Source organism: Crinia signifera, chromosome 9 (genome assembly GCF_055691185.1).
Source record: "Crinia signifera chromosome 9, ASM5569118v1, whole genome shotgun sequence".
NCBI lineage: Eukaryota > Metazoa > Chordata > Amphibia > Anura > Myobatrachidae > Crinia > Crinia signifera.
The window spans coordinates 128,207,098-128,230,344 of record NC_139225.1 but is presented as its reverse complement, the minus strand read 5'-3'; the positions used below and the strand labels follow the sequence as shown (position 1 = coordinate 128,230,344).

The 23,247-nt window shown below is 47.8% G+C and overlaps 1 protein-coding gene across 1 annotated transcript in view; it reads right to left on the bottom strand.

Moving 5' to 3' along the window:
- The window catches only part of CCNP (cyclin P), a 37,601-nt gene extending 22,812 nt beyond the window's left edge, over positions 1–14,789 (bottom strand). The window contains exons 1-5 of the mRNA XM_083160608.1: positions 14,657–14,789; positions 10,066–10,188; positions 5,390–5,471; positions 4,114–4,271; positions 3,940–4,038 (exon numbers count right to left, since the gene is read on the bottom strand). Coding sequence (XP_083016734.1) covers positions 3,940–4,038; positions 4,114–4,271; positions 5,390–5,471; positions 10,066–10,188 — 462 coding nt within the window. The 5' untranslated portion in view covers positions 14,657–14,789. The remainder of the gene's footprint in view (positions 1–3,939; positions 4,039–4,113; positions 4,272–5,389; positions 5,472–10,065; positions 10,189–14,656) is intronic.
- Between the last annotated feature and the right edge of the window lie 8,458 nt (positions 14,790–23,247).

The following is a 23,247-nucleotide window of genomic DNA, read 5'->3' as shown; positions in this document are numbered from 1 at the left end:
ACATGTTACTTCAACCATATTTGATCCTTATTTTTTTGTAAGGATATCAATATGCTTATCCCAAGCATGTTTAAATTGTACTACTGTATTTGTGTCTACCACCTCTGTTGGGAGGCTATTCCACTTATCTACTACTCTTTCTGTGAAAAAATTCTTCCTCACATTTCCCCTGAATCTTCCTCCCTCTAGTTTCAGTGCATGTCCTCGTGTTCTGTTGCTCCTCTTCCTGTGAAGAATGTCTCCCACCTGTACCTTGTTAAAGCCCTTGATATATTTGAAAGTTTCTATCATGTCCCCCCTTTCCCTTCTCTGCTCTAAAGTATACATATTAAGATCTTTTAGTCTTTCCTGGTACGTTTTGTGATGTAGGCCATGCACCATTTTAGTTGCTCTTCTTTGTACAGTCTCTAATGTATTTATATCCTTCTGGAGATATGGCCTCCAGAACTGAACACAATACTCTAGGTGAGGTCGTACCAATGACCTATACAGTGGCATTATTACTTCTTTCTTTCTACTACGGATACCTCTCCCTATGCAACCAAGCATCTGACTTGCCTTCTTCATTGCTTTGTTACATTGGCTACCTGCTTTTAAGTCCCCTGAAATAGTGACACCTAGATCCCTCTCTTCCTCAGTAGTTTCCATTATAGTGCCATTTATACTATATTGAGTCTTTGGATTTCTGAGACCCAAGTGCATGATTTTGCATTTTTTGGCATTAAACTGTAGTTGCCATTCTCTTGACCATTTCTCTAATCTTCCTAGATCCTCAATCATTTGTTTTACCCCTCCTGGTGTGTCTACCCTGTTGCATACCTTTGTGTCATCTGCAAAAAGGCACATTTTACCCTCAATTCCATTTGCAATATCACCAATAAAGATATTAAAAAGCACCGGTCCAAGTACAGATCCCTGGGGTACTCCACTTGTAACCTTTCCCTCCTTTGACTATATTCCGTTTACTACAACTCTCTGTTTTCTGTCCTGCAACCACGCTCTTATCCATTCAACTATCTTAGAATCCAATCCCAAGCTTTCAAGTTTATTTAACAGTCTGCGATGTGGGACAGTGTCAAAAGCTTTACTAAAGTCTAGATAAGCTACATCTACAGCCCCAGCCGCAGCTCGACAATCCACGTCCGTATCTCACGGCCACACCCCCTTCTTGGTGTTCTGCAAGTGGGATATTGAATCCTGCCTGCAGAATCACCGTCAAGCCAGCCGAGAACGGGACAGGGTCATGGCTGTCGGGCTATTCCGACAGTCGTGACTCGGCATTGAATAATCCCTTTAAACTAAAAGAGCAGTTTCTAATCCCTACTCTGTACAATTCTTTCAGATTATGGCACCTTACTTGATCCACGCCCAACTCCCACATTGCATTCAGCTCTGCTTTCATTTACCCCCCCCCCCCCCCCAATCAAAAGCAGACAAGTCACTGCTTACCACAAAATCATCACACTCCTGTCCCGAAATCTTCTTTGCTCCTGTGAACATTGCTATCAGCTGTTTGGCTACAAGTTTTTTCTATGCCGACCAACCGAGGAACAAATAAATTAAACTACACAAACCCACATACAGTATAATTCAAAGGCACTTTAACCCGACCAACTGTGCTCCAACATCTGCCTGATGTTGGCGGGTTTAAAACTGCCATCAGAAACTAAAAAGGTACTTCTGTTATAACCTTTTCTCCAAGTCCTATAAAGGACAATAAAGAAACGGAGGTATAGGAGTACTGATGCATAAAAAAAAACCTTAGCACTTTGAATTTACCTGGATGGATCTAAAGAGCTATACATTGACAGACTACAGCAGTGGCAGAACTAGCTATGGAATCCCAACATTTTGTTAGAATTAATAAATGGACGCTAAAAAAAAAAAAAAAGCATACAATATGTTTTATGACTGCAGGGCCAATATGCAGAGCTGGGTAATGTGTAGACCTCTCAAGGGCAAACAACTCAAAGGAAATTCCAGCATGCACTTGAAAATGAGGTGTGGTTTCAAACGGGAAATATAGATATTCCATATAAAAGTAGAAACAGGACTCTGAGAATGTTCCTTTTGTGCAAGTCAATAAAGCTACACATACCAGATACAGACCAGCATGGACTAGGAAATGAGGCTTGCCTAGCTAGGACACTTCACCAGGGAGGATGTGCTAAGGGGAAACCCCCTCCCCCAGGGCAAGCATTAAGGAATGGCTGCCATCCCAAGCATAGCCTCCTTAAATACCCTTGATCTTTTATGGGGCTCCTGCGAAACGTGGCCATTAAATGTTTCCCCATCAATGGTCTGCATTGATACTTTACAATGGTAGCAAACAATCAACAGAAAACCATGAATAGTTTGACCATTAATGGGCATCATAACTGAGGGACATTATTAAATTTGCCGATGATACAACATTAATTGGCCTCATTAATAACAATGATGAAACGGCATACAGAGAGGAGATTCAGCACTTGGCTGAGTGGTGTAGTGCCAATAATCTCTTTCTCAACGCAAGCAAAACAAAAGAGATCGTGGTAGATTTTCGTAGGAAAAAATCTATCCCTGTTATGCCGGTACAGATTAATGGGACAAATGTTGACCAAGGATTTAACATGGTCAACTAACATAAAATGTTTGGTAAAAAAAGGCCCATCAACGCCTTTTTTTTCTCAGAATGCTGAAAAAACCACAATTGTCACTGCAAATTTTGGTAAATTTTTATCGTTGTGCAGTGGAAAGCATTCTAACTAGTTGTATCTCCGTCTGGTATGGGAATTGTACCGTTGCAGAACGGAAGTCAATCCAGAGAGTAATTAAACTGGCCCAACGGATAATGGGTACTACTCTCCCTTCTGCTGATGACATTCAGCGGAAACGTTGTCTGCGTAGGGCGCATAATATCTTAAAAGATGGTACCCACCCGGCTAATGGGTTGTTTGTATTACTGCCTTCGGGTAGACGGTTTAGTTGCCTAAGGAATAGGACCAGTAGGATGAAGAATAGTTTTTTTCCTAGGGCCATTTTAGAATTAAATGCTAGTTTGGGTCATGGGGGGAGGGTAATTGGGACTTTAAGTTTTATGGTAAATTATCTGTGGATCATTTTTGTATTTTATTATATGTATGTATTTGGATGGATGCTAAACTGAATTGTGTCGCCCTAATTGGGGTGATGACAATAAAGACGTATCTAATCTAAATGAAGTAGGCCTATTAGTAAAAAAAAATAATAATAATAATATTGCTGCTTTACCATTAGCGTTCTGTAATCAGAGAAACAATGGACCTTCATCAGCTATGGCCAACCACCAATGGTCATCCCATAGGCAAACGATGAAGAATAAAGTCAAATGAAAGTAAAAGGGGCTGGAAATTTTAAATGACCTAAGCGTCATTGTATCCTTTGTGTCAACAGATCAAGATAATTCTGCTGGGGATTGTAAACACGCTGCTGTTGGGCAGATAGGGCTGTGTAGTTGGCTAAAACTATGCAGATTACAACATGCAATCCCACACCAAGCGAGTTGGGCTGCAGGTAACATCACAAGAGTCTGACACACGTTTACAGAGGTTGTTGTTAAAGTGGTTCTTCCAGAATTCCATATTCTATTACCTAGGTTTAGGTTTGCTTACTTCAAGCTTGTGTTGCTCATACTAACGCCCTCCACGTTATACACTACAGAAAAGGGAATCTTAACCGCAAAAATTTCCAACAGATCATGTCTTGAGGATTTCGCTCTGTGGAACCAGGTGAGGTAACTGATGACCCAGTAAAATAGCTGAGGTGTGCATGATTAAAGCGATCCACAAAACATGGCCTGTAGGTGGTACCCACAAAAAGCTGTACCACTGCCTTAGGACAGACAAAGTAAGCCTGGGCAGTCAGCCTAAGAACATACTGCAACAACAAAAAGGAGAACTACATTGATAGGATACGCACGTGAACCTGGACCAACCAATCCACCAGCATGGTCCTCATTTCTGTGGTCACCGACTTTGGGATGTCACCTGCCCGAAACACATACTTGCACTGGTTCTTCTATGGGTTATAGACAGAAGACTGTTAGAAGAGGTACAGACAGTTTCACCTGGCCTTTCTGGGTGGTTTTCTCACCATCATACTATTGAAGATATCAATGGCGTATTCTTGCTCAACGTGCATGTCCAGATCCAAGATGGACTGAGCCAAGTCCTCCTGCCAGGATTCAAGTATGGAGGGTCCTGAAGAAGAGACAGCCACTTGAATCTGACCGTCTGTGACCTCTGGAGTGACTGAAGAGACATAAATCCATGCGTCATTAAATAGCACACCCAAAGGTCTAAGTATGTAAGACGAGGCTGTATATTAGATATATGGGGCAGATGTGTTCAGCCCTGTAGAGATATAAAGTGGTGAGAGAAAGCACCATGCAATCCAGTTCTGTTATTTTTCAGAGAGCCTGTAATATGGTAGTTAGGAGCGGATTGGCTGGTAGGTTACCTCTATACAAGGCTTAGTAATATATGTGCCCCACAGAAACTCAGCACTGCCTGATCATATACCAACAACATCATCATAAATCTCTATGGGCCAGATGCACCAAGCTTCAAAAGTGATAAAATGGAGAGTGATAAACAGCCATCCAATCACCTCCTACCTGCCATGTCAAAGACTGTGTTTGAAAAATTTCAGGCAGAAACTGATTGGCTGGTTGTTTATCACTCTCCATTTGATTGCTTTTGAAGCTTAGTGCATCTGGCACTATATTAGATACAGAGACACGGTGCTGTCTGATAATAATCATCATTGTTTATTTATATGGCGCCATAAGGGTTCCGCAGCACCTAACAATACATAAATTAGCAACAAACAACAAAATACTGAATTGCAGTACAAGACAATGTAGGATAAGTACATGGTAAATAAAGACAGTTCCATCAGGGAACAGGACACTGAAGCAATTACGATAGATATCTCTTTTTTTTTTTTTTTTAATAAAAGCACATGAGGAGAGAGGGCCCTGCTCGTGAGAGCTTACTTTCGAAAGGGGAGGGGCAGACAGACAGGGGTGACACAGTAGGAGTAGAAGTGAACATAAACAGAAGGGTCTTTAGAGCACATTTATAGTTTTGTAGTGAGGTAGTCCAGGGTTGCCTACCTCGGCAGGGGGGGGGGGGGGGAATGTCATTTAGCCCCTCCCCCGCAATGCAATGCCTGAAATACCGGCATTGCATGGCGGGGGCTGAAATGACGCAATGCTGTAAGCACGCCTCCCAACAGGGCAGCAACTGTGTGGCCACGCCCCGAACCGCCGCTTTCACTCCTGGATATGGCCCCGCCCCATGCCTTTCGGCAAGTCTGGGCAGGACTACCTCATAGGTCTCTGCATAACCCAGAAATCTTCTCTTACCTTTTCGGGATATGGAGTTGATCACTGTAGTCACAATTTTGTCAGTCACAGAGGGCTTGGAACATAGAAAGAGACTTTTCTTCTATTGGAGAGTAGAACATACAGGACATAAAACAGCAATAGGTCAGGTTTGTCAATATGATAAATGTTTCTCCTCCCAGAAGTGAAAAGGAGACATCCCATTACAATGATATCTTCGCATAAAACTTCTAATAAATATTAAAAGCATTGAACAGGGATATCCAGCTTACGAACATCTCATAGTTTGTGACACCACCCATATAAATCAAGTGGGCGGAGCAAAGGAGCAGATGTACTAAGCCTGGTGAAGTGATAAAGTGGCAGGTGATAATGCAGCATCCAATCAGTTCCTGTCCGTCATTTTCAAACTCAGCCTGTAACGGCAATTAGGAGCTTCATTATCACTTCACCAGGCTTAATACATCGGCCCCATTGGGTCTTATGCCGGTGCCCAGTATTGGCGATCCAAGGCATGCTCAGATGTATGCATCACATACACAGGGCCAGATTCTCTTAGCTGGCTGTGTATCACTCTCCATTTTATCACTTTTGAAGCTAATCAGCTCCTGCCTGACATGTCACAGACTGTGTTTGAAAAATGTCAGACAGGATTGGCTGGCTGTTTATCACTCTGCATTTTATCACTTTTGAAGCTTAGAGAATCTGGCCCACAGTGAGTTAAGAATGTTGTGTTTTCAAATAGTTTACCTTCACATCATAGAATTCCCAGTCAGTGGGCCAGATGCACTAAGCTTCAAATGCGATCAAATGTAGAGAGTGATAAACAACCAATCACCTCCTGCCTGACATTTTTCAAACAGTCTGTGACATGGCAGGTAGGAGCTGATTTATCACTCTCCATTTTATCACTTTTATAGCTTAGTGCATCTGGCCCACATGGTCTGAGATCTACCATATCAGTACATCTCATTCTCGTGAAGTTTGTGATCTGTTTTGGATTGGGAGATTAACTGGAAAAAGTTGACAGGATGAATGATTCAAATCAGCTCATACTCACTAACATACCCAGGAGCATATGCAGGTTTTGCAAGGGTGTAAGGGTGTGTGTGTGTGTGTGTGTGTGTGTGTGTGTGTGTGGTGGGGGTGGGGGTTACAGAGGGGGTGGAGAGACACACGGGGTTGAGACTGAGGTGAATCGGTATATACCTGGTCCATTAAACAAGTGTAAATAGATACAAAAAAATATATACATAGTCCTGGGCAAAGAAACTTTTTAAGCACGATTAAATCGCATGATTTCTCTGTGATTAATTGCATTGTTGGTGCTAATTAAATACATGCTCGTTGCCCAAGGGAGAGTTTACATGTTTTTATGGTACTTGTTTCCTATCTGGGCGCCCAGGTTTTCTACGTACGGCACCGTAATGAAATCGGATCGGATCGCATCGCATCGGATTCGGTACTCGATGATGTACGATGGCATACGATGCTATCCGATCCGATTTTACATTGGAATCAATGTTAAATGGTCCCTGAGACCCGATTTTACATTGATTTCAATGTAATAACTCCGCAAACCCACGATTTGTATAGGAAACCCCCCCTGATGGTTTAAAATGCGCCTCCATTGTTAACGCCACCCCAGTATTGACGTCAACCCGAAGCGTGGCGAGCGCAGCGAGCCCCGCGAGGGGCGGCGGTACGCGTCCTCCGACTTTTTCATACCCCCACTATCCACGTCGGCGTGGAGTTGAGAATAGAATAGTGTGGCGAGCGCAGCGAGCCCGAAGTGTGGCGAGCGCAGCGAGCCCCGCGAGGGGACGCGGATACCTGTGAAGCCCGCGAGGGGACACGGATACCTGTGAAGTATCCGCGTCCCCTCGCCACGCTTCGGGCTCGGTGGCTCGCCACACTATTCTATTCTCAACTCCACGCCGACGTGGATAGTGGAGGTATGAAAAAGTCGGAGGACGCGTACCGCCACGCTTCGGGTTGACGTCAATACTGTGTTTCTGTGCAGATGTGACAAGGGGAGGGCTTTGAAGGGTTAATAAATACAGTAGTGTTACAGATGGCCCATCCTATGGGCCAACCATAAAAGCGGGAACGAAATCGGATCGCATCGCATCGTTCAATATCGTATATGTGCATTTGTGGTATCCGATGCGATCCGATTTTTATACAGAGAATAGCATGGTGCGCAATTAACTTAGCGGGCGCCCAGATAGGAAACAAGTACCGTTTTTATTGTGGGGAGGAGCAAAACCGCGGAGGTGCAGGGTCTCTGACAGCATTGGAGAACCTGCGCCCCTCCAAAAATGGCTGCCGCCGCAAAGGGGACTGCCGCTAAAGGCCCTCCTGAACCTTTAGCATTAGTCAGTGTGACAGATACTAGAGATGCAGGAGTACCTCTAGCATGTCTTCTGTTAGAGACACTGAGCCTCCCCGGCACTGCTCCTCCCAGTTCATTAACACGTTAAAAATGTTTTTAATCGCCGTTATTCTGCCCAGCACTAATATATAGTGGGCAGCAGCAGCAGAGTCAAGTACTTGGAGCGGAGGACAGGACAAAGCCAAGCAGGAATCACAGCTGTGTGTTTTGGCAGGTTATCAGTTTTCTTCTTTGGAAAGGGGGCGTGGCTAATTCACTGGGGCAGGGCTTAATCGCAGGCAGTGGTTTTAAAACCTTTTGTCGTCTGTCAGGGGGCGGTACACATATTACATGTTAGAGAATACAATACAATATAGTGCACTGAAGTGTGTGTGTGTGTGTGTGTGTGTGTGTGTGTGTGTGTGTGTGTGTGTGTGTAGGTGTGTGTAGGTGTGTGTGTAGGTGTGTAGGTGTGTGTGTGTGTAGGTGTGTGTGTGTGTGTGTGTGTGTGTGTGTGTGTGTGTGTGTGTGTGTGTGTGTGGTGTGTGTGTGTGTGTGTGTGTGTGTGTGTGTGTGTGTGTGTGTGTAGGTGTGTGTGTGTGTGTGTAGGTGTGTGTTTGAGGTGTGTGTTTGAGGTGTAACATTTCAACCTCCACTTTAACCCTGCACAGCAAATCTAACAGAAAAACATTATCATTTGCAGGGGGTGCCAAAAACGGTATACGGTCCCCGAGTCAACAATATCTTGGTTGACAATCAGTATTTCGCCACCTAAGAATGGTTGACATACATTAGGTCAACAATGACAGAAGATTGACACAAGCTTAAGGTCAACATGGACATGGTCAATACTCAAAAGGTCGACACCAGTTTGGGTGGTTTTTTTTTTTTTCTTTTTAGACCAATTTGGTTCATAATTTGCCATCCAAGTGGTCAAAGAATTAGTTTATAATATCATTCCCAACGCGAGCCTTGCGACAGGACGTTGTACCCTTATACAGGGTTCATGTTGACATATGCCGACACAGACGTGAAAAAATCATGTCGACCTTTTGAGTGTCAACCTTGTCCATGTCTACCTAAAGCTTTCGTTGACCGTCGGTCACTGTGGACCTATGGTATGTGGATCATTGTTATGTGTCGACCTAGTCACTGTCGACTAACAGTGGTCGACTTAGACATCATCATCCCAGAATCCCAAAAACCCTACCACTGGCCCTGCATCATGGGGGAAGGGGTAATAATTAGGTGGCAGAGTGGAATGCTCTGGACCAACACCCCTGCGTGCTCCTGTCAGACGCCGGCACGGACCCCCCTGCCCGCTCCCCAGACGGCGCAGCAGGTACCCCCCACCCCGAGTCGCCTGGACCTTAGGGACCCATCTGCACCCATTATAAATACACCCATGGGCTAGAGGTGAAAATTAAACTAATAGCACCAATACTACAAAGGATTTTATGATCATGAATTCAACTCTTGCAGAACACTCACAAAGAGAACAGACTGAAAACTAATATAATAACCGCACCAGTGAGCCAGTTGCTGCATTTCATAAAAATAAATAGTATTTATGGGGAAAGCTTGGGGAGAGGGAGATATAAAGTGGCTTATTCAGAGCTGATCGCTGCGAATTCACAAGTCAAACGATTATCGAACAAATGCACACGCGTACGATTTGTAGTGCACATGCACAATGCCAACCAGTGACAAAGATCATTGATCCCTTTTTCTTGACTGTCAGGAACTTGGCAATTGCCCTTTTTCTGGGAGTGTCCGGAAAAAGGCGGGTGTGCCCAGGAGTTTCAAGGGAGGATGTGCGACGTCTTGATCACCCAGTTTCTGTCGCAGAGTTGTGGAAGGGTCAGAGTCTCATACGCTTGCACAGACTGGGAAAATAATTAGATGGCGAGTGAGCTGTGAATGCATTTGCAGCTGGCCGGTGTTTGGCGTGAGTTTCGCAAGTCATTCGCAGACTTGCTCAGGGCGGGTTTTTACTCTGTCTGGGCGGCAACTATCTGATTCTAGGGCTCTGAAAATGTTCTCATATTTCCAACCAGTTAAATCAGCCAGAACCTGATTGGTTACTATTTCTCTGCAAGCTTTCATGGATCTTTCACTTATTTTGAGGACTACTCTCCAATCCAACGCCTTTGCATTTTTAAAATATAGGCTACAGTATTTCCCTGGGAAATAGAGGAGGTGGACTCAGTAAAATATTTTGGGAATTTATAACTTTGATACTCTAATTCTAAAATGATTTAATGCCCATTAAAATGATGGTAAGGGGGAGCAATGGGGTCTTTCCCGCATTACAATCACTGACCTTCTTGTCTTCTCGCTTGTAAATGGGCTGCCCAGTCTCACACTCATATAACTTCTTTTCCTCTCTTTTGCACAGGATTTGGTTGTTGTCTTTGGTCTTGAAGGGCTCTCTTTTCACGTCCATCTGAAAGGGACACAATGACACCAAAAAGGGTTCAAATAGTGGAGAATAGATAGATAGATAGATAAATATAGAATATCACCTCTATGACTTCATTTGAATCACACTTGACAGTAAATAAACAGCATCAACAAGTGATAAACCACCAACCAATCAGCTCCGGTTAAACACAGCTTGCAACATGGCAGGTAGAGGTAGGTGCTGATTGGCTGGTACTTTATCACTTTTCAATTTACCACTTTCATGCTTAGTACATCTGGCCCCATGTGAGGATTGATTTCATCACTCTTCTATCTAGGCAAGTATCAAGCCCACCTATAAACTTTCCCATTACACTTATTAACTGCCCTAGTTATGGAGCCAGACACAACCCTTGGGAATTAATGCAGGAAAGTCACATGGCAGGTACCGGGGAGCCCGTCACATGCTAGAAAGATTTAGAAGCCTGCCGGAAAGTCCAATGGAAGCTGTTACCGTGGAGCCCGACACCGACATGGAGTCAAATCCTACATCATCAGATTGGGACACTGAGGATAAAGAGCTAATGGGGGAGATTCTCTAAGCTAAAAATGCGGTAAAAACCCCATAGAAGCCAATGGGCTTCTATCGCAACCCTCCGCCGCCCCGCATTGCCCCCTCCCCCCTCACCTGTGTCTGGGCAGCACAGCGCAGTGCTGCCCGGACCTGTGACCTCCTCCCTGCACTGATCCTCTTCCGGGTGCAGGGAGGAGGAGAGCCCGGCGCAGCAGCAGCAGCAGCGCCGGGTGTGGGAGGGAGGGGAGAGCCGCCGGGACCTGCTGGGACCCGGCGACTCTCACCGCAAAGGACAGCTCTTAACGCAAGAGCTGTCCTTTGCCTTAATTATCGCATATGTTACAGCATATGCGATAATTAAATATGCGATGGGCGGTGAAGGGGGGGCGGAGATTCTTAGAGAATCTCCCCCAATGTCTGATAGTCCAAGGGCTGCTATTACCGCGGAGCCCAACACAGACATGGAGGAGGAGTCAAATCCAGCTCCATCTGATTGGGACACCCAGAAGAGACAGCTAATGCCAGTAGGTGACATTAAAGGATATCTTGGGGATCTGAAAGATCAACAAACACAAAGCATCGCCATCATCTGCTTTGCTGCCTTTGTCATCACAATCCTACTTACAGCAGTTGCCATAGCCATTATCTATTACCATCATTTCCAGCAAACCAGAAGATTGGCTAGGTGGACAAATACAAGTTCCAGGCAAGATACTGATCTAGAAGCTGGCAGCGATTCCAACCCTGAATCATTGGGCTAAAATGTATTTCTGCACAGAACATCAGTGCAGAATGTATTCCACAGGCTCAACAGAGTCATGTCCATTGAATGAAGGGTTGAGGGGAAGCTCCAAAATATTCCAACTGTTCCTGATGGACCAATACCATTGGAGCTCCCATACCCACTGGTCCCATTTCATCATAATCTGAACATAAAACAAAACTGGGGATTAGGGCTACTGGCGACACCCCAAAAACAAAAACGACATTGGGCAGCCACCTCATGGGTGTGTTGGAAGAGCTGCTACACAAGGAAGGGCTATTTAGCAGCAAACTCAGAACCCCCCACCACCCAGTTGTTACCGTGTATATAAATTTCCTTGACTGTCGACCTAATGCTTGTACCGACCCTGTTGACCTTTTTCATGTGTCAACCTTTAGTGGTTGACCTTCGTAGTGTTGACCCTTTGAGCCATACCACACACTAGCGCCCCCTACCTTCAGCCATCCCAGCGGCAGCCTGACTCAGTACATTATGAGGCAGCCTCACACCTCCATTTAAAAATAAATAAAGATAGACAGCTGGGCTGACAGATCAGCAGGCAGGGGTTTTTCTAGGTACTCTGCTGCCCCCAATCCCCCCCCCCCCCCACTGCCCTGTGTGTGCGTATGAATTGTATTGCGGGGTGCTGGGAACACTCTCAGGGCGGGATGTATTAATATACATCGCCGCCCTTCACCATGCCCCTGCCGCGATGCCAGCGCATATGTACTAACATATGCGGCTGGCATCGCGGTGCGATCACGGAGGCCCCCCAGCGATACCTGTACTGTGGCTTGTGGGGGGGTCTCCGTCACCTCCCGGCCGCCTGCTTCTCCCCTACAGCTCAGCTTGGCTGTCCCTGGCACCTCCTCCCCCCTGCAGAAGGAAGGACGTCCGGCTGCGTTGCTTGGTGGAGGAAGGGCTTACCTTCCGGGGTCCAGGAGGACCCGTAAGAAGGCAAGCCCAAGGAAGGGGGAGAAGGGAAGGGAAGGGGGAGAAGGGAAGAGGAGGGGGGGGGGGGTGGTGTCGGCGAGGCGGCGGCTGGTGAAAAGAAACCCATAGGCTTCTATAGATGGCGATACCGGTATCGTTTTACCGCATTTTCATTTTAATACATCTGGCCCTCTGTGCTTACCTCTCCTTGATAGTATGGGACCTCTGTGCACTTTACGGGGAGCCTTTTTACATCAATAGATCTACTTTCCTATTATCTCCAGACAGGCGGCGATGAAGGATCCTTAGTCGCGTTTAAAAATAAGAGTCCGTCTAAACCAGTGATATTTAACCTTGACACTCCAGCTGTTGTTGAACTACACATGCCCAGCATGCCCTGCTACAGATTTAGCATGACCAAATAGTAAAACTGTAGCAGGGCATGCTGGGATGTGTAGTTCAACAACAGCTGGAGTGTCAAGGTTAAATATCACTGGTCTAATCCAAAGCACCCCATCAATTGGATTATCCAAAATAAAAGCATTAACCCCTCATCTTTCTTAGATCTATTTGGGGGAATTTAGATCTATTGACACCTTGGGGTCTATGTACTAAGTCATGGAGAGAGATAAAGTACCAACCAGCTCCTGTCATTTCTCAAACACAGTCTGTGCGGGTTAACAGAAGTACAGGTGTTGCCGGTAGCAACCAGATTCTTGCTATTATTTTCTAGAAGGTGCTTGATAAATAAGTACAATCTGACTGGTTGCTATAGGAAACATCACTTTTGTAAACCAGCACTTTAGTATTACCCCATGGCCTAAAAACTAAAGGCAGGGTAAGGGAAAAGGTAAAATCCATGAATGCCAAAAACACCAACTGGATAGGGCTGAAACAGATGCCCACGTGGCCAGCAGTTGTCCCGCCCACTGGTTTTGAAGCAAAAGGATTTAACAGTATGTGGGGGAGTAAACCAGAAGTATTATGGACACAGAAACAGCGAATGAGAGTTTGCCATTACCTATAGCAACCAGATTCTACCTATCATCTAATTTTGAGGTAGACAGCCCTAGAATATAGTGCATAAAGGTGGCACTACACTAGTACGGTATGACCCATCAGGATGATACATCTTGTGAAAAACGCCAGATCGTATAGGTTTTACCTCGAGATCCGATGTATCGTATGCGGTCCAGTTGATGGGAAGCCCGGAGGACAATGGCAGAGGTATCGCAGGCGAACTGCATGCAATTCCTCGGCTGAGTGGAGGGCCGGATTAAGGTCTGTGGGGGCCCAGGACAACATAATTGTGCCCCCCCCCCCCCCCGATACACCTGGGCAACAGGGATCCGGGCAGCGCCCCTACGATAACCTGAGCAGCACTGCAGTGGGGTACGTGCCGCACTGGGGAGGCAGTGGCGGGGTCCCTGCATCGGATGGGAACTAGTAGCGCTACTACTTTACATCTGCCGCAGGGACCCCCACCGCTAGGGTTGCCACCTCATCCCTTTAATCCTGGAGACATATTACACAGGTTCTGTGGCTGTTTAAAAAAAAAAAACGTTGAAATTGAGTCTTAAAGTGAGCCAGCCACAGAACCTGTGTAATTAATATGTCTCCAGGATTAAAGGGATGAGGTGGCAACCCTACCCACCGCTGACTTCCCATCCGCCACAGGGACCCCCTGCCCCGCTGCCTGCCACCACAACAGCGACCGCCCGTTGCTGGCTGAGTGTATTGGAGGTTTTATTCTATACATTTGGCTGGCAGAATCCTGGTACTTTCAGCCCTGGATGGAATGAGTAACAAGGTGGAAAGTGTAGGGCTGGGGTAGCCAACCCTAGTCCTCGAGAGCTACCAACAGTGAATGTTTTGTAGGTATCCTCACAGAATCACAAGTGAGCTAATTAGCTCCATCTGTGTATCTTTTAAAATGTGTCAGTGAGTAATGAGTGCAGCTGTGCAGCAACTAGGTTGTCTGGAAAATGTGAACTGTTGGTAGCTCTCGAGGGCTAGGGTTGGCTACCACTGGTGTAGGGTTTGCTAACGAACCAGGCAAGCTGCACCAAGCTAGGAAGCCCACTACCAACAGCGGAAAGCGGACTATTAAAAGGAAACATAAAATATTTTCTGGATACCATCATAGAAAGCATTGCTTATGTTACTTGGTGCATACCAAAAACACATCAAGAACATTCACCATAAACACTTTTGCATCTTCCTGTAGCAACACTCTCTTACCTGTGCTGTGAGGAGCGACTGAGTTGGGTCTCATTGCAAGGCATTGTGGGTAACTTTTTAGCACTGACCAGGGTAAAATGTGGAATGGATTGTTCAGGTTACCTGTATGAACCATGACAATTTTTTTTTTTTTTTGTTAGGTCAACTATTTAGTTGCATGGCTACAGTGCAAAGATATGTGCACATGGGTGTTGTCACATGTTATTTTTGTATGCTTTGAGGGGAAAAAAGGCCTAAGAGGTACAGATGTAGGGACATTAGAGAATCAGACATGTCCACCATTGGAAATGCTTCCGATGTGTGACAGAGAAAGTGGTCAGCCTTTCTAAGGGCTAGATGTACTAAGCCCATACTTGCCTACCTGACCCTCTCCATGAGGCATAAAATGCTCTGTTCCTGGACTTCCCTCTTAATGTATGATTGCCATCACCTGTGTTGAACAGGTTAATTGATAAGAAAGGTGTTTCACCACAGGTGATGGTGATCATACATTAAGAGGGAAGTCCAGGAACAGAGCATTGTGTCCCTCCTGGAGAAGGTCGTGTTGTAAGATATGCGCAGATGTGCTAAGTCACAAGTTCTCAAACGTAATCCTCAGGACAGCGCATGGTTCATATTGTTCAGGTCACCTATGTTTTTTTTTAAATGTAACAGTGGGTGATACAGTGCTCCTGCTGGATATCCTGGAAAACATGACCTGTGTGGGGTCCTGAGGACTGAGTTTCAGAAGTCCAGTACTACCATACTTGAGGGTTACCTACCTGACCCTCTCCTTTAGGCAGACAATGCTCTGTTCCTGGACTTCCCTGGTAATGTATGATTGCCATCACCTGTGGTGAAACACCTTTCTTATCAATTACCTAGCTCCGCACAGAAAGTCCAGGTTCACTCCAGAACCAATACAAGTGATTGCAGACTATCCTGTTCCTTTCCAGGTGTTTGTAATTATTCTTGTTAAAACATTTACAACAGGGGTGGCCAAAACCTGGACCTTGAGATCTACCAACATGTTTTCCTGAGGATCTGTAGAATGTGGCATTTAGGAATGAATGCACATTTTTGAAAATGTGACAGCAATGACTACACCTGAGCCCCATTTAGGTGATCTGAAAATGTGACAGCAATGACTACACCTCTGCACCAGCAGAAGATCTGAAAAATGTGAACTGTTGCTAGATTTCGAGGACCAGTTTGGCCAGTCCTGCGTTACAGCTAGGGATGAGCGCGTTTGGATCTCGACAATCCGAATGCTACTGATCCGAGTCGAGTTCCGAGCGCTGTTCGTCTGTTCCCATCAAACCCGATCCCGGAATGCGGCAAAACTTCATCCTGCTGTCGGATTCGGGTGGCTTTGCGCCATCTTCACTCCAGTCCTGGACAGGGTAGTCTGAGGATGCGTGTTAGGGTCTGTGCATTAAAGTGGCATGGCAACCTACTCTGCTGTATCAGTCTTGGGGTTGCTCTGCTGTATCCCTGTGGGCAGGGGCTTAACTAGTAGATTGTGGGCCCCATAGCAAAATTTTGAAAGGGCCCCCCACCATTGCCACTACAATGCCTATTGGGGGTGTCAATTTATTTCAGCACACTATGAATAGCGCCAGGAGGGAGCTCCCATGGCTAGTGGAATCAGCATGCTGTTATGTTGGAGAATGCCGGTACTCATGGGTGTTTAGTCCAAAGTACTGGCATTCTCCAACTAATGTGCCCTGCCGCAATGCTGTTTACACCGCACTAGGGCAGAAAGCAGCATTGCTGAGATAGTTTTGTCAGATTTCTGCTCAGACCTCTCCTAGAGTGTAAGCCGAAATCCAATAGTTAGGACTTGGCATCCTGTTTACTGGATCAGCACCAGGGAGCTCTCTCACAGTGCTGTTCACTGTAAGAGAGAAATGATGAAGAGAGAGAGAGAAAGAAGAGGAAGAGTGAGTGTCAGACAGAGAAAGGGAGAGACATGGACAGAGAGGTTCCCAGGGAGAGACAATGAGGGTGCCAGGGAGAGAAAGGGAAGAGAGAGGGTGCCAGGGAGAGAGAGGGGGAGAATGAGGATGTCAGAGATAGTGAGAGAGGGTACCAGGGAGAGAAAGGGGTAGAGTTGAAGTGAGAGAGGGTGCCAGGGAGAGACAGGGGTAGAGGAGGAGTGAGAGAGGGTGACAGGGAGAGAGAGGTGTAGAGAAGGTGTGAGAGAGGGTGCCAGGGAGAGAAAGGGGGACAGTGCTTGTCAGGGAGAGACAGGGGGTATTAGGAGGGGGCTAGAAGAGGGGGTAGAGGATGAGGGGGAAAGGGAAGAAAAGCATGAGGGAGGGTAAAGGACAAGGGGGGTGGAGAATGAGTGTAAGGAGAAGGTAAGGGGGTGTAGAGGATGGCAGGAGGGGTAGAGGATGAGAGGGTGTAGAGGATGGCAGGAGGGGTAGAGGATGAGAGGGGGAGAGGGGGAGGGGGCGTAGAGGATGACAGGAGGGGTAGAGGATGAGAGGGGGAGGGGGTGTAGAGGATGGCAGGAAGGGTAGAGGGTGAAAGGGTATAGAGGATGGCAGGAGGGGTAGAGGATGAGAGGGGGGGTAGACGATGGCAGGAGGGGTAGAGGATGAGAGGGGGTGTAGAGAATGGCAGGAGGGGTAGAAGATGAGAGGGGGAGGGAGGTAGACGATGGCAGGAGGGGTAGAGGATGAGAGGGGGGTTGTAGAGGAAAGGGGGGCCGTGTCCACAATCCAAGCAGCAGGAGATGTACCTTAAGCCACACAGGGCTCCCATCTTCATTGCCGGGTCTATTAAGCTCCTGGTGCCTGGCGCCAGCAGCGCAAAACTGCTTATCCCCGGCATCACAGTGCTCCCATCATCGGTATGGTGTCTCCAGCTGTGTCCGGCATTGCAGCCTGGCTGTCTGAGGGGTCCCTTTCACTGGCGCCGGGTTTTCAACTCCTGTTCCCAGTGTAAAACTGCATCTCCTGGCATCACAGGGCTGACTGAGCGTGAGAACTCCCTCACCTGCCCGGGCGCCAGCTACCAATCGTTAGCAGCGCTGATCTCCCTCTCCCCGGGCCTCACAGGGCTCCCATTTTCAGCAGTATTCTGCTCTTAATCCCTGGCACTGGCGAGTAATAGCAGGCACTGAAGACAGAGTGTTACCGCAGGCACCAGTCTGCCCCAACTATTTAAAAAACAACAAACAACATGAATAAAAAATAATATAAAAAGGGTGCAGGGGATGGCCTGCTGGGACCTCGCCCCCCCCCCCCCCCCCCAGCCGCCGGGCCCCATGGCAGTTGCATCCCCTGCACCCTCGGTAGTTATGCCACTGCCTGTGGGGGTGACCCGCTCTACTGTATCAATCTTGGGGTGGCTCTGCTGTATCACTGTGGGGGTGAACTGCTCTACTGTATCAGCCCAGTCCAATGGTGCAGTGCTGTTATATATATATATATATATATATATATATATATTAGTGCTGGGCACGTTAACGCGTTAATATTGCGTTAACGCGCCAGCACATTAACGGCAATTAAATTTATTATCGCCGTTAACACGTGGGGGGGGCGCGGCGGGATGGGGGCGTTGCCGTGGTAGGGATTGGGAGACGGGGGCTGCCGGGCACGGGGAAACGGACCGGTCTTCACCGCAGGGGTGCAGAGTCTCTGTCCACATGCTGACGGAGACCCTGCGCCCCTCCAAATATGGCCACCGCTGTGAAGGAGACAGACGCTAGAGGTGCTCCTTTACCTCTAGCGTCTGTCAGGGATGTGCAGAGTGACCAGCGCTACCCGGAAATGCAGATTCCGGGAGCGCTGTGGACCCTGCAACCCCTGGCAACGAGCAAGGAAACACCCCCTCCCCCTGGAAGGAAGCAAAAAAAACCACCACCCCCCTGGCAACGAGCAAGGAACCCACCAACCCCCTGGAAGGAAGCAAGCAACCCACCACACCCCTGGCATGGAGCAAGGAACCCACCACCCCCCTGGCAACGAGCAAGGAACCCACCTTCCCCCTGGCATGGAGCAAGCAACCCGACACCCCCCTGGCATGGAGCACAAAACCCTGGCAACAAGCATGAAACCCACTATAGCAACAAGCATGCAATCTCCCTTGGCAATAAGCATGTAATCCCACCTGGCAACGAGCATGGAACAAGATTTTAGGTAAGCGGCACTTATGTGCCTATCAGTGCGATTAATCGCAGTTAATCGCAAAATATTTCATGCGATTAAAAATGTTAATCGTTGCCCACCACTAATATATGTGTATATATATATATATATATATATATATATATATTCGATATCAGTCTATGGGTAACCTCCTCTGCTGTATCAGTCCAGTCCAGTGCTGTTTATTGAAGGGGTACCAGTGCAGCCGTGTGCTCCTGTGTATCCGCTCCAACTAAATTAAGCGGATACAATAGGGATAGATAAATAACCACTTCCTGCTGGAGCTGCTGCCACTAGTCATGAGCATGACATAGACGATGAAATGCCATCAACATCGTCTGCCAAGACGAGTTCAAGAAAAAAGTTCAGTAAAATTACCAATTTTTTTAAATTTAAATCATCTGAGGAGAAAAGTAAACTTGCCAATTCGATATATACCACATGGAGGGGCAAGGAACGGCTAAGGTCCTGGCCTATGTTCATGACTTGTGGTTCAGCTTCACATGATGATCTAAGCCAGTGGTGTCAAACTCATGGCCCTCCAGCTGGTGTGGAACTATACGTTCCAATATGCCTGCTGGGACGTGTAGTTCCACAACAGCTGGGGGCCATGAATTTGACACTACTATCTAAGCACTCCTCCCACTAGAAAATGAAAAGAGTTAAGTTGGCAAAAGCACTTAGAACTGTGCGTTCTAAGATGGTATCACAAATCCCTAAGGAGAGTGCAAGTGTGTCAGCGATTGCGATGCTTGACCTTCCCAACACTGGACAAGAACAGGTGGCTCCCTCCACCATTTGCACGCTTTCTGCAAGTGCATGAAGGAGCACCCACAGTCCAGTTTCTGATATTCAAATTGAAGATGTCACTGTTGAAGTACACCAGGATGAAGATATGGGTGTAGCTGGCGCTAAGAAGGAAGTTGAGGAGGAGGAGGAGGAGGAGGATGCTGATGTGGTTTTTTAAATCAGGCACCGGGTGAGACAGTTGTTGTCTGTGGGATGGAAAAGGACATGAACATGCCTGGACAGAGGACCAAAAGAGTCACGTCATGTGTCTAGAATTATTTCTACCCCAATCCGGACAACTGTGTCGCACCATATGTACCCTATGTAATGGACAAATTAGTAGGGGTAAGGACCTTACTTAACTGGGAACATCCTCCCTATTAAATCAGGTGCAGCATGTTCATCATAAGTCACTATCAAGTTCTGTCACTTTGGCTAAGAGCGTAAGCAATCCAGTGACCGCTAAATCTCTTTGGCCTCCTGTTGAATCCAAGTGCCTGCAATCCACACCACCAACTCCCTTATCGTCAATTCTCTCCATAATCAGGAAGGAAGTACTCCTTCAGGCCATGTCACTGTCACAAATGACTCCTCTCCCATCTGGGATTCTTCAGGAGATTCCTACAGCGCTATGCCTACTGCTGCCGCTGCTGGAAGTCGTTCATCATTCCGGAGAGGAAGCAGCAACGCTTCATTAAGCAATTGACGTTGGTGTTAGACATGCATCCGGTATCCGCCATCAGTGCAGTGGGATTTAAACAATTGATGTTGGTAGTGTGTCCAGGTACCAAATTCCATCTAGATCCACTTCACTAGGCAGGCGATACCTAGGATGTAGAGACAATCAAAAGTGTCCTTAGTGCCCTGAAAAAATGCGGCTGTACCCACTGTCCATGTTGACAAGTGGAACAGGGCAAACTAAGGACTATATGACTGCGATAGCCCACTGGGTAGATGTATCGCCTTCTGCAGCAGCAGCAGCCAGATGGTTCCAACGGGAAGCAGTTAAGATCCCGGCGGTCATGATCCCGGCGTTCAGAATCCCGAAGCCGGAATCCCGACCGCCGAAATGCCGACACTTTCTCCCTCCTGGGGTGTCCACGACACCCCTGGAGGGAGAATAAATTAGTGTGCCGAGCGTAGCGAGGCACTGGGCCCGCTGCGTGGCGAGCGCAGCGAGCCCGCAAGGGGGGGGCGATCCACGTCCCCCCCTTGTCGGCATTTCGGCTGTCGGCATTTCGGCTGTCGGGATTCTGAACGCCGGGATCCCGACCGCCGGGATTCAATACTGAATCCGGTTCCAAGGTAGGCTACATTATGTATCACACTAAGAGGCACAACACCAAGAACCTCTTACAGCAGTGGGTCCCAACCCTGATCCTCAAATACCCCCAACAGTGCACGTTTTCCAGGTCTCCACAAAGAACCACAAGTGACATAATTAGCTCCACCTGTGATCTTTTAAAATGTGTCTGAATAATGAGTGCACCTGATGGGTGACCTGGAAAACATGCACTGTTGGGGGTACTTGAGGATCAGGGTTGGGAACCACTGTCTTAGAGAAACTGCACAATGGCTTACCCCAGTTAGACTCTCCAGGGGATTTATGGTATCTGACAATGCCACCAATATTGTGCGGGCATTACACCTGGGCAAATTCCAGCATATCCCATGTTATGCCCACACAATAAATTTGGGGGTGCAACATTTCTTGAAAATGTACAGGGGCATGCAGGAGATGCTTATGGTGGTACGCAAAATTGCAGACCACTTTCACCATTCTGCCTGCCGAAGACTGGAGCACCATCAATCCCTCTTGAACCTGCCCTGCAATCACTTTAAACAAGAGGTAGTGAAGCAGTGGTACTCTACCCTCTATATGTGGCAGCGGATGGAGGAGCAGCAAAAGTCCATTCAAGCCTATACAGCCACCTACAGATGTATCGGGCCTTATTGTTGCTGGCGATCCGCCAGCAGCATGCTGCTGGCGGATCGCCAGCAACACGGCGCCTCTATCTGACTGAGATGCGCGTGCGTCCCCCACGCACGCACGTCTCAGTATCCGGGCGGCGAGGCGGACGCAATACTGTCCGCCTCCTGCTCAAGGGGGCTGGGGGGGACCTCTGGCCACTGTGTGTGTGTGTGTTGGGGGTGCCGTCGCCCGGTGTAGGCACCGGGCGACCGAGGGCAGCACCGTTGGAAGGGGACTCGCGCGCGCGTCCCCTTCCAGCATACAGATGGTGGCGGGGCAGGGGATGGCGACGCCATCGCCAGGGGCGGATTGGCCCACCGGGAAACCGGGCTATTTCCCGGTGGGCCGGACAATATTGCACCAGAACCGGCTGCCTCCCCCCCCCTGGCTGGGCCGCGTTATGCCAATATCCAAAATGGCCGCGGGAGGGCTGCTGTGCATGCGCGGCCGCACGCAGCTCCTCCCGCGGTACTTTGCTGCCCAGAGACGGAAGAAGGTGGGGGCTCCAGGGTCAGTATTGCCCGGGTACCCCCCTCTGAAAGTCCCCCCCGCCCGCCGTACACCAGATGTCAGCTCCGTCCGTGGCGTCCGGCCTCCAGCCTCTCCAGCGCGCCGCACACTCACAGCTGAGTGACGAGCAGGCTGCAGGCTGCACGGAAGAGGAGGTCCCTGCTGAATTGTGCTCGTCGGAGGAGAGCACTGAATTCACCTGAGTGTCCAAGCCTGCAGCGAATAAAAAAGTAAGGCTGGACCAAACATTCATGCTTCATACATTATATATATATATATATATATATATATATATATGTGTATATATATATATATGTGTGTATATATATATATATATATATATATATATATATGCATGGGCGGATTGGCCCACCGGGATACCGGGCTTTTTCCCGGTGGGCCGGCCCATTTCAGCCATGCAGCGGCCGCTCACCCCCCCTGGCTGGGCCGCAGACCGCCCGACCGCCTTCTCCGCGGTTAGCGACCGCGGCCACAGCACTTTTCCCTGGCAGCAAAGATAATGGCCGCGGGAGGGCTGGTGCGCATGCGCGGTCGCACGCAGCAGCTCCCGCGGCCCCTTTGAGTGTGTCTGTGCGGCTGCTAAGTTGCATGCTGGGGATCAAAAACAGGAAGGGGGCGGCGCTGGCAAAGCAGCAGAATTAAAGACTGAGCAGCCTCCTCCCTATAGCAGCAGCAGCCTGGCAGCCACAGCCATAGGAAGAGCCAGCCAAGCATGGGCAGAGCCTGGAGCACCTCTACAGCTAGCCAGCCAGGTATATAATGTGTGCTGGGGATGGGCATGATATGATGGGCATCAAGGTGTGTGGCATATGTATAATGGGCATCAAGGTGTGTGGCATATGTATAATGGGCATCACGGTGTATGCCATATGTATAATGGGCATCACAGTATGGGGCATATGTATAATGGGCATCACGGTGTGTGGCGTATGTATAATGGGCATCACGGTGTGCGGCATATGTATAATGGGCATCACGGTGTGTGGCATATGTATATTGGGCATCACAGTATGCGGCATATGTATAATAGCATCATGGTGTGTGGCAAATGTATAATGGGCATTACGGTGTGCGGCATATGTATAATGGGCATCACGGTGTGAGGCATATGTATATTGGGCATCACAGTGTGCGGCATATGTATAATGGGCATCACG